This window comes from Myxine glutinosa, chromosome 1 (genome assembly GCF_964187855.1).
Source record: "Myxine glutinosa chromosome 1, kmMyxGlut1.1, whole genome shotgun sequence".
NCBI lineage: Eukaryota > Metazoa > Chordata > Myxini > Myxiniformes > Myxinidae > Myxine > Myxine glutinosa.
Genome location: NC_136261.1, coordinates 224,342,735 through 224,354,891, shown reverse-complemented (window position 1 = coordinate 224,354,891; position 12,157 = coordinate 224,342,735). Strand labels below are relative to the sequence as shown.

Genomic DNA, 12,157 nt, shown 5'->3' with positions numbered 1-12,157 from the left:
ATGATGCCGACATATATTTCTTCGTTTTTATTTAATTCAACATTATTAGCCGGAAGTAAAATATGTTTCAGGAAATTACCGAGAGATATTTCTTCGTTTTTTAAAATTAGTTATGTGCGAATACACTTTAAATAGGTTTATTTGAAATCTTTAATTTTCCTCAATATAATTTACTTGCCATTTATCATTTGATGATTACGAGACAAATTCCTCTTGAGGATCGTGACAATTCATGCGCTGCGTGGAAACTTCTATTTCCAAAATGAATGAGACGATCGATGAAGAACGCAGACTTGAACAGGATGCAGCAAGAAAACGAATGAGACGGGCGAACGAGTCCATCGACGAACGTCAATGCAAACTTGCGGGGTCACCCGTGGGAATCCCACGGGCATGGATGTGTGTGACATTTCGACATATTGAGTTAGATGCTGCACATTCATTTTTACAAAATGGTTACTGGCAAGTCATCAGATCCAGAAATGGTGTAAAAACCACCGTTTAGAGGCCATTGTTCCCCGCAAAGCGGGGGTTGGCCTTTTCGGGGACCGTGGTAGTTGTTGTTTTTTTGTCCCCTTTTTGAAGCAATGTTTTACGGCCGGATGCCCTTCCTGACGCCAACCCTTTTTGCCGCCTTCAACGACAAACAGGGAATTACCAGTGAACTGGTACTCAATTAGCCGACCTCGGAAGGATGACAGGCTGAGTCAACCCCCCTGGCATTAATTCGGCGATCGACCGAGATTCGAACCCAGGATCCTAAGCCGGCACCCTAGCCGCTAGCCCAACACCAGAAATGGTGTCATGAACACAATTTATTTACGCACAAGCACAAAAGCAAGACGGGCCGATTTCCGATTCCGACGGGCCGACGGGCGAGACGGGCCGATTTCCGATTCCGACGGGCCGATTTGGAGCAAGAAAAAGAACGAGACGGGAGAAAAAGGAGAGAAACGAGACGGGGAAAGCCGATTGGAGAGGCGAGTGAGGCGCGATTGGAGAGGAGTGTGAGGCGCGATTGGAGAGGAGTGTGAGGCACGATTGGAGAGGAGTGTGAGGCGTGATTGGAGAGGAGTGTGAGGCACGATTGGAGAGGAGTGATTGGAGGGGAGTGTGAGGCACGATTGGAGAGGAGTGTGAGGCGCGATTGGAGAGGAGTGTGAGGCGCGATTGGAGAGGAGTGTGAGGCGCGATTGGAGAGGCGTGTGAAGGATTGCAGAGGAGAGGAGTGTGAGGGATTGGAGAGGTGAGGGATTGGAAAGGAGAGGGATGTGAGGGTTTGGAGAGGAGAGGAGTGCTAGGTGGAGAGAGGAGAGTGTCAGGTGGAGACAGGAGAGTGTCAGGTGGAGACAGGAGAGTGTCAGGTGGAGAGGAGTGAGGGGTCACATATTATGTGAAATAACTAAATTCACACCATTTCTGGATCTGATGACTTGCCAGTAACCATTTTGTAAAAATGAATGTGCAGCATATAACTCAATATGTCGAAATGTCACACACATCCATGCCCGTGGGATTCCCACGGGTGACCCCGCTAGTAAATCATAACACGTCTCACACATGCAGCATACACCTTTCCCTTCAGCTTCAGCGACACTCTCCTCCTCATCAGCATGCCACTCAGTTCCCGAAACTTCTTCCATGCACATCTCACTCGAGCAACCGTTGCCGAGTCTGATCCACCTTCTCCATTCAGCATGTCTCCGAGGTAGCAAAATGTTTTCACACCTTCCAGCTTCACGCCGTCTCCAAGATCCAACTCAACATTTCCTCCATCTGCAGCTCCCTCTGTGCACACCTTACATTTGAATGTAGCTGCCACACTGGTTAATGACCCTCTCAGAACACTACATTTTTGATGAACCCACTCAGCACACATTGTACATTGAATGGAGTTCACTCCGACACCCTTCCTGCACACAGCACACGGCCACTTCCCAGTTCTTTCCACCTCACCACATGCTTTACCACTTGCCATCACCTTTGTCTTTCCGATATTCACCTTCAGACCTTTTGTCTCCATACATTCCTTCCACTTGTTCATCTTTTCCTTCAGTCCATCCATACTTTCCGCAATCAACACCAGATCATCTGCATACAACAACTCCCACGGTAAACCCTCCTTTACGGTCTGAGCCAGCACCTCCATCACAGCTACAAATAGTAGTGGACTTAGTACCGACCCCTGATGCACTCCCACCTTCACCTCAAACTCACCACTGTTCCCGTCCTTCGTCCTTACTGCTGTGCGTGCTCTTTTGTACATTGCCATCACTACTCTGATCAACCATTCCTCCACTCCTAACTTCCTCAATGCCCATGTCAATACTTTGCGTGGAACCCTATCGAATGCTTTCTCCAGATCAACAAACCCAAAAAACAACTTCTTCCTCTTATCCATGTACTTCTCCTGCAACTGCCTCACAATGAAAAGAGCATCTGTCGTTCCTCTTCCTGGCATAAATCCAAACTGCATTTCGTCGATCTTCACTTTCTTCCGAATCCTCCTCTCCAACACCCTTTCCAATACCTTCATTCCATGCTCCAATAACTTTATCGCTCGGTACGAGCCACACTCCAGAGGGTCACCTTTCCCCTTGTATAGAGGGACGAGGGTACTCAGTTCCCAATCCACTGGAATGCGGCCTTCTTTCACCACCAGATTACAGATCTCTGTCATTCTCTTCACACCCCAACTTCCTGCTGCCTTCAACATATCTCCCACAACTCCCGTCGGCCCTCCCGCTTTTCCACTCTTCATTGCTTTTATCGCTTCCTCAACTTCCTTCTCAGTTATCTTCTCTGCCGGTCCTAAAACTGGGTTACTCTCTATGATGCCATCCCATTCATTCTCTGTATTCAACAGCATTTCCATATATCTTTTCCATCTTCCTTTAATTCCATCTTGGTCGACAACGATTTGTCCCACTTCATCCTTCAAGCAACTCACCCCCATCACATCACACCTCTCTTTCGCTATGTGCTTTGCAATCCTGAATACTGCTTTCTGACCCTCTTCCGAATCCAAGCGTTCTCCGAACATTTTCCTACATGCCTCCTGCGCCTTTGCTACCTCTTTCTTTGCAGCCTTCCTGGCTGCCTTATAACTTTCATGCTCTGCTGTTTCTGCTCCCGTACCCTTCGCCTTCTGCCACTCTTTGAACTTCTTCCTCTTCTCGTCAATCCTCTTTCCAACCTCAACATCCCACCACCATGTTTCCGAGTGCCTCGGTGGTCCTTTTGTCCATCCACATCTCACCAACGGCTCCCAACAGACTAGCTTTCATTGACATCCAACCACTTTCAAGCTCAACCACATCATCCTCTACCCTACTCAGCCTCTCTTTTAATGCCTCCCTTACTGTCACCTCTTTCAACCTCCACACCTTCATTCTCGGTTGGTACTTCACCCGCCGAGCTCTCCTCGCACCTTTCACCCTTATGTCGCAGACAACCAAGTGGTGCTGTGAAACAGCCTCCTCCCCCCGGATCACCTTTGTGTCCCGGAGGTGCCCCCTATCTCGCCGACGCACCATCAGGTAGTCAACGGTTGTCGTCGACCCACCTGGCGTGTATGTAACAAGCTTATTGTCCTCTTTCTGGAACTGAGTATTACAAATCAACAAATCAGCTCCATCAGCAAACTCCAAAATCCTTTCACCTTCTCCATTTCTCACACCATATCCGTAACCCTCATGAACTCCCTCAAAACCATCCATACTCCTTCCCACATGTCCATTCAGGTCTCCTCCCACCACAACAACTTCCTCATCTTTCACGTTTTCCATCAGCTTCTCTATCGCACACCAGAACTTGTCCTTCTCTTCATCGCTTCGACCAACCTGCGGAGCATATCCTGAGATGACGTTCACCAAGAGCTTTCCAATCATCATTTTGACCATCATCAACCTATCACTCACTCTAGTCACACTCACCACACTGTCTACAAACTCCCCAGAAAACAGGACACCAACACCATTCATGCCCTCCGGGCACCCTTGCCACACAAACTTGTATTTCTGTCCCTGCCTACCCTTCACCATTCTCACACCACTTCCCTTCCATCTCGTCTCTTGCACACAACATATGTCCACTCTTCTTCTGACCAATACTTCCACCACTTCTCCTGATCTCCCTGTCATTGTCCCTACATTCCATGTCCCAAACCTCAGAAACCGATCTCCACTTCTGGCTGCACCCTGCCCATGTGTAGTTGTAATTGTCATGGTTCTCTTTTTGAGGCAATGTTTTTATGGCCGGATGCCCTTCCTGACGCCAACCCTCTTAGTCGTCTCTTACGTCACGCAGGGATATGGTGTACCTATTCTGACCAGGGTACACACTGGGAAACGTTTAAAACATGTAAATTCTGGGGGGGGGGGGGGGGGGGGGGTCAGCATCACGGCTGCGGTTTAAACATATTCCAACAATATCCAAACAGAACGATGAAAAAAAACAATCCGGGAAAAGTCTCCAAGCGAGAACGTGGATTTGAGAAAGAAGGAGCAGAGGCGGAAGAAAACGAGATACAGGGGGCGGGGCACAAGCCGAGACGAGGAGGAGAGCGAACAAGCACGTGTCCGGGAGGAGAGAAAGAATCAATATAGAATTCTTTGTCTCAGGAGGTGAGGTGAGGGGGAGAAAACAAAATAAAAGAAACAAGCAATACAGCGAAGGAAATAACCCAAACCGACAAAACACCGACGGGGGGAGGGAAGCCCCAAGTCACCAGGCCGCGCACGAGGTACGACTCAGAAAACGATTAACTACACACAAGTTTGCACGAACCACAAACCAACACCAACTAGAAACACACAATAACACGTACACAGCAAAATAACCAGTGGAAATTTGACAAAGACAAGAACGGGAAAACACTCAAACTTCGATGCCGTGGAGAGCTCGAAGCACGCCTCACTCGCCCGAGGAACCGGAAGTCCCCTACAAAATACAAAAGACTACAAAATGTAAATGTTTCATGATATTTGTTATATTATATCACCTTTATCTATCAATATTGTTGAAATGAAGATCAAATAGTTGTATGTTGAAATATGTTGAAAAAGTCAAAACTTTACATGGGGTGTACTTACTTTTTCACGTGACTGTAAAGTGTGATATTGTGCATTCTTGGAAATGGCCAGAGGATAATGTTGATAGAACAGCTGATAAAATTTAGTTGTCAAAGTTGCATGAAGGTTCTCAATAATTAATTGCATCTTCGCTTGTTGCTGTTATGTTTTGTGTTGTACAAACGGCTATCAGGTGAGGTGGAACTTGAAAATCTTCCTTTGAAGAAGGATGCACTCAGAGAGCTTAACCTCCCATTTGAAGTCAAAGAAGGTGAGTTATTCATATAAAAGGCTATAATTAGCACTGGGGATGGATCGTCATAAATTTTTGCATCAAGTATAAACACTTGCAGTTTAGTTTTCCATTATGGGCAAGAACATGTTGTATTGCATGATCATAGTTTTCCTGTTAATTTATTGTTTTATCTGTTCAGAGCTTTTTAGTCTCATATTGTGCACCAAAGATTTTTTTTTGGAAATGCATCAGCATATTGTAACCTGTGTATGGACATTGGGTTGTCAACTACATGCTCTCCCTTCAGCCAAGGGAGCGGTTTCTTCACTTGTTTGTGAATAATCAGCGACAGCGTAGACAGAAACGTGCACCGTCGAGGCTCAAATTGAACGAAGCATGTACCACGTGCAATGCCAATAGAAGCTAACAACCAAATATCAAGACCCAATCATGTCTTTTACACGTAAAAGAGGGAGTAGCCAATCAGCTCTCACCTAATCATTTACCTGAGGTGACTAAGATTTCCATAATTAACCCCCCAGTTATGAGTGAAAGACGTGATTAGGCCTTGATATTTACGTTAACTTCTATTGGTATTGCACATGGTACAGTCGTGGCCAAAAATATTGGCACCCTTGCACTTTTTTCAAATAACACACCATTTCTTCCAGAAAATTGTTGAAATTAAAAAATATTTTGGTATCCACATATGTATTTCTTTGGTTTGGAGTGGAACAAAACAAAAAAAGCTGAAAAAATTACGAAATCTTAGCTTATTCCACACAGAAATCCTAAAATGGTCCGGACAATATTATTGGCACCTTTTAGAAGTTGTTAGAAATAATTAGATTTCAAGCAGGTGATTCTCCCTTACTTTGGAAATGAACTCACCTGTGGTGAGTTGCAGGTGCCTGCAAAATAAAAATCACTCATTCAACCAGTTTGAAAGGAGAAAAGGAGTCATTCTGCTGTTTTGTGTCACTGCGTGTACCGCAATGAGCATGGAGAAAAGAAAGAAAACCAGAGAATTGTCTGAGGAGGTCAGATACAAGATTGTCGCCAAGCATGGACAATCTCAAGGCTACATGTCCATCTCCAGAGGCCTTGGTGTTCCTGTGTCCACCTTATGCAATGTTATCAGGAACTTTAAGGCCCATGGCACTGTAGCCAACCTCCCTGGACGTGGCCGCAAGAGAGAGCTTGTTTGAAGATTGCAGCGAAGGATTGTTCGAATGGTGGAGAAAGCACCTCGATCAACTGCCAAACAGATTCAAGCTGACCTTCAGACATGAGGATCTGCAGTTTCAACTTGCACCATCCGTCGCCAACTCAATGAAAGGGGGTTCTATGTTATGAGACTGAGGAGGACCCCACTGCTAAGAAAGCCTGACTGGAGTTTTTCTAAACAAGCCAAAATCATTCTGGGAGAATGTCCTGTGAACAGATGAGACCAAATTAGAGCTTTTTGGTAAAGCACATCAGCTCTATGTTTACAGAAAACAAAATGAAGCCTTCAACGAAAAGAACACCTCCCCAACAGTCAAACATGGAGGAGGTTCAGTGATGTTTGGGGGTTGCTGTTGCCTCTGGTATTGGTTGCCTTGAATGTGTGCATCACATCATGAAATCAGGAGATTACCAAGGCATTTTGGAGTGCAATGTTCAACCCAGTGTCAGAAAGCTGGGTCTCTGTCGAAGGTCATGGGTCTAGCAGCAGGACAATGACCCCAAATACACTTCAAAAAGCACCCAGGAATGATTCAGTATGAAACGCTGGACTTCTGAAGTGGCCAGCAATGATTCCAGATATAAATCACATTGAACTCCCTTGGGGAGATCTGAAAACAGCAGTTGGGAGAAGGCACCATTCAAATCTGGGAGAACTGGAGCAGTTTGCTCAAGAAGAGTCAGCCAAACTGCCAGTAGAGAGGTGTAGGAAGCTCATTCATTCATGGCTACAGGAAGCGCTTGACTGCAGTTATTTTGTCCAAAGGCTCTGCTACCAAATATTAAGTCTCGGGTGCCAATAATTTTGTCAATGCCATTTCTTTTTATTTTCTGATTTAAAAGGATATATTAAGTTCTGAATCAAAAACAAAGGTTGTGTAATATTAACAGTGAAATAAAAAGTTGTGAAGACCAAATACTTTTGTCGATTTCAACTTATTTTTATAGAAAATTGTGAGTTATTTGAAAAAAGTGCAAGGGTGCCAATATTTTTGGTGAGGTTGGGATCTTCAGTGGTGCACGTTTGTTTATGCTGACGCTGATGAATCTTGAAAAAGTGAAGTGATGAAACCAGTCTGGTGGCTTGTTTAGCATTTCTTATATGGGGATTCTAGCATAGGGATTCTTATGTATGTACTACTTATGAAAGCCTGCAGCTGTAGAGGAACCCAATTAAGGTTGGAAACAGCAAAGTGCTTTCGTAGTGTAGATTTTCATGGTTGCTTTATACAGCTATCTTTCAATGGAAAGCATTGGGGTTAATTATGAAAATCCTAGGCATCTTGATGGTGATGGTAATTAATTAGGTGAAAGTTGATTGGTTATTCCCTCAGTATGCATGAGGCATATGATTGCGTCTTGATATGCTGTATATATATATTACAGTATTATGTCTGTTTGTGCAGGGAGATTAGGTCATGTGCGCCTTAGGGTACCCTTGCATGCGCCTCGTAGCGAGCCATGGCTACTCGCTGTATCCACCCTGCATTTGGTTGCCGCATTTGTGGATGGGACGAGTCCAGATTGGGACGAAGGTCAAGTGAAGAAGACCCTTCTCAAAGCCCTGGATGAACATTGGGAGGTGTGAATTAATGCTTTGTTATGGATAAACCTTTGGAAAATTTATTGGAATGTGAAGTAAGTTTTTATTTTTTGGTTATCTCATCTCGATTCTTGAAGAGATGAACTTATAAAATGAGTCGTGATGTCTGATGTATGTCCATCCATCCATTCGGTCATCTGTCTGTTAACGTTTTGCTATTTTTGCTACTCCTCCCTTGCAGCTGATTGTTCTAAAACTTGACACATGAATACAAGACATTAGTCCGCACAATCGTTCAGACTTCGATTTCGGATCATATGGGGGTCTGGGGGGGGAGGGGGGTGAGTGGGTGTATGGCCGTTCTTAGTTGGTGGAGCGGTCTGTCTGGTTAAAATCCGATAATGAGTGAGACTCCGACACGCTAACTAGCTCCGCGACCCTGTAGTGGCCGACGGACTGACTTCTTAGAGGGATGAGCGGCTGCAAGCCGTGCGAGATGGAGCAATAACAGGTCTGTGATGCCCTTCGATGTCCGAGGCCACACGCACGCTGCACTGGACGGGCCAGTGTGTACCTTGCCCTTCGCGATAAGGCTTGGGTAAACCGCTGAGCCCCATCCGTGATGGGGACTAGAGCTTGAGACTGTATCTCACAACACAGTATCTCAACACAGTACACAGTATCTCACAAACGAGGAATTCCCAGTTAGCGTGAGTCATCAGCTCACTTTGATTAAGTCCCCCTGCCCTTTGACACACTGCCCGTCACTACTACCGGTCAGACGGTTTGGTGAGATCCTCGGATAACGAGCCATGGCTACTCTTACATTACAACGCTCTCGGCGTGTGCCGAGAAGATGAGTGAACTTGACTGTCTAGTGGAAGTAAAAGTCATAACAAGGTCACGACTAAACCTACCGTGGAGGTGACGGGGGGGGGGGGGGGGGGGGGTAGGGTGGGGGGGAGTGATTCTCCCAAACTTTGGATCACTACTCTGCGCTGATTTACCAATGATTGCTCTGAAACCCGATACAGCCCTTGCACTTGATGGCCCTCACAACGGCTCAGGCTTTGATTGTTTTTTTTATTTTGGATCATGGGGTTGTAGTTGAGATCTCTGCCGAATTTGTGGGAACCCCCCTGGGAGCCTCCTGATCCCCTGAAAAGCTGCCTGGTCCCCTGGAAGGTCCCCTGATCTGAAAAAAAACAACAAACTAAGACTAGCGATTCTGCGGCCATTGAGTAGAACGGCCATATCATATTTCAGAGCAATCAGTTGGTAAATGAAGGCCTTGTAGATTGTCAAAAGGTCAGAGTGGTCATGGAAAGACCTTGCACAATGACAGATGTCCAGTTGGCTTTGGAGGCCATCTTGGAAATAAGGTCTGCCCAAGAAAGCTGATGGTGATGTCCAAAAATTTGAGTAACAGTCTTTTCAAGTGGTTTGTTTAGGAAGTTGATGGGTGGGTTTGCCAGACTGTCCTTCTGGAGAGACTGGGTGAGTGTGTGGGATTTGTCAGAGTTGAAAGGCATATTTCAAGTGTTGGACCAGGTCTTGATTATTTCAAGGTCTGCAGAGAGGGAATAGGCTGCTGCTTGCCTGTTTGAGGATGAAAAATGGTATGGCAGAGGGTGGAATCATCAGCAAAGTGATCGGCAGGATTTTCCATGGAATCAGAAAGATTGTTGATGAAGATGAGGAACAAGACTGGGCCCAAGACTCGAGACCCGCCTTGACATGGAGAGGAGATGAGAGAATCCTGTTAAGAGGAGCTACATGCTCAATACGGGAGTGGCGGAAGTCGGTGATCAATGAGAGGAGGGTGGCTTTGGATGCCATAAGCAGAGAGGTGGGAGATCAAGGTGGCGTGCAGAATGTATCCAATGAACTAGATATGTCCAGAGAGACGGCCAGGATCTCATGTCTGAGATTGAGATTGTTGGGAGAGTAGAAACAGCATGTCCAAGGTAGAATGACATGGTCTGAAATCGAACTAATCATCTGACATCAGTCTGTTGGAGGAAAGGAACAATTTGATGTCAACTGCAATGATAGATCCCATGACCTTTGTTATGCACTCACAATGAATGAAAAATTACAGAATGTTTGCTCATTGGAAACAAGATAACAGGCCTGTAGTTAAGAGGATCTGTCTTTGCACCATGTTTGTGTATTGCAGTGATGCAGGCTAACTTCCAGCCAGACCGAAACTGCCAGAGTGGGAAATATTGAGTGAACAAAGCAGAAAGAGGATTAGCAAGAGCATCATAGCAGGTTTCACGACACATGTCATGCACTGATGCCATCTGGGCCTGTTGTAGAATCGGTGTTGAGGTTTGCCAGAAACCTGTCCACATTCGCAAGTGGAAAAGACACAGTATCCTAGAGCAGTTGGGTTTGAGAGCGTAGCTTAGGTGTAGGGAGTAAGGGGTTTCATACACAATATGTGGAAGCAAGCACAGAATTGAGCCATTTGGCGTTCTCATGAGCAGAGTCAGGTGTGGTGCCATTTGAAATGAGGGAAGGTATGGAGGGAGAGCATACTCAAGAGACAGACCTAACAAGGAAGGTGTCACCAGGTCTTTGAAGGAGACAGGTATGAGAGTTCAGCCTATAACCTGGCTAGGTGTTATTTACTGGCTATCCTGTGAGCAGACTCATACTTGTTCCATGCTTTGTGCAATTATCTAAGATTTCCTTTGTTCATATTTGCCTTCCTGGAAGAGAAGGCAAGTTATTTGAAGGCAACTGCCTCACCACAGGATTCTGTGTATCATGGATGAAAGGATAGGTACAGTGTTTTTAGAAAATATACACACCCCTTGACGTTTTTCACATTTTGTTGTTACAGACTGAATTTAAAATGGATTAAATTGAGATTGTTTGCCACTGATCTACACATAATCTACACATAATCTACTAAGAGAGGCATTGGTCTGTGTCGCCATTTTTCTCAGAGATGGCTGAACGGATCTTCGTCAAACTTTCAGAGGTTCATCAGTGAGTGCCTGGAAGTGTTTTAGGCAAAAAAAGTTTGTTTTTTTATTTTTAAAAAATCGCTCCATAGTGCCTAAACATTTTGGATTAATGACAGTTATTTACAAGTACACATTCACATAAATAAATACAAAACAATTACCAGACATTTAAACAAATAATAAAACTATTCCGGGAAGCGGTCAAAGTTGGTGGTAAGGCTTCTTTCTTCAGAAACGTGATGAACAGCACATTCACCAACAAATATTCAACAAAAAGGTAAAATGATGCTTGGACATTTGTGATGGATTCTGATTTGGATATAATTGCTTTTCCATTATATTTGCCCTCATTTTAAATATGTTAATGTTTCTTTTTCGCTTGAGTAACGCCGGATACTCCAGCTATAAACGCTTTTATACTTTACTCAGGGTACAAATACAAATACAACTTTGTCTGGGGGGTCACATCGGCTATGTGGTCGCGGCCTCATTCGAGGGTGTGGGGGACCAGGAGAGGGGCATAAATTCTCGATTTGAATGTGTTCCGTGTAGTGCCACCTGGTGATGGTGGCAGAGGGTATTACAATTTTCTTTATTACCTGTGCAACACTGAGATTATGAAGCACTCTTTGCACAGGAAAATTTTTCTTCCTTCCCTTCCCCTGCACCCCCAAAATAGAGGGGCCTGTCAAAGCCACCTCACCCCCAAAAAGATGTATATGTAGTCTATCTTTCCCCTCACCCCTCACCTCCCCCTCCACTCCCCCTTCCACTCCACCCACTCCCTTCCTCACCCCTCCCTCTCCTGCTTCCCACCCTCCCCCCAACCCTGGCAACACCAGGTACTCCTGCTGGTATTCCATAATATTAATGACAAAGTGAAAATTTTTTAGAAAGAATCTTCACAAAATAATAAAAAATGAAATACAGAAATATCTAATTTACATAAGTAATCAACCTCCTCAGTCAATACTTTGTAGAAGTACCCTTGGCAGCGATTACAGCTTCGAATCTTCTTGGGTTTGTCTGTAACAACTTTGCACATTTGGATTTGGGGGTTTTCTCCAATTCTTCCTTGCAGATTTGCTCAAGCTCTGTCACG

At 45.0% G+C, this 12,157-nt stretch overlaps 2 protein-coding genes across 2 annotated transcripts in view; both read left to right on the top strand.

Annotated features, from left to right (window-relative positions):
- Nucleotides 1-12,157, top strand: part of LOC144891290 (uncharacterized) — a 981,422-nt gene that overhangs the window by 450,172 nt on the left and 519,093 nt on the right. The gene's annotated exons all lie outside the window — the stretch shown is intronic.
- Nucleotides 1-12,157, top strand: part of LOC137434335 (intermembrane lipid transfer protein VPS13D) — a gene marked incomplete at its 3' end in the record, with an annotated part of 220,793 nt that overhangs the window by 12,544 nt on the left and 196,092 nt on the right. The window contains 2 exon segments of the mRNA XM_078784227.1: nt 5,266-5,343; nt 7,941-8,116. Coding sequence (XP_078640353.1) covers nt 5,266-5,343; nt 7,941-8,116 — 254 coding nt within the window.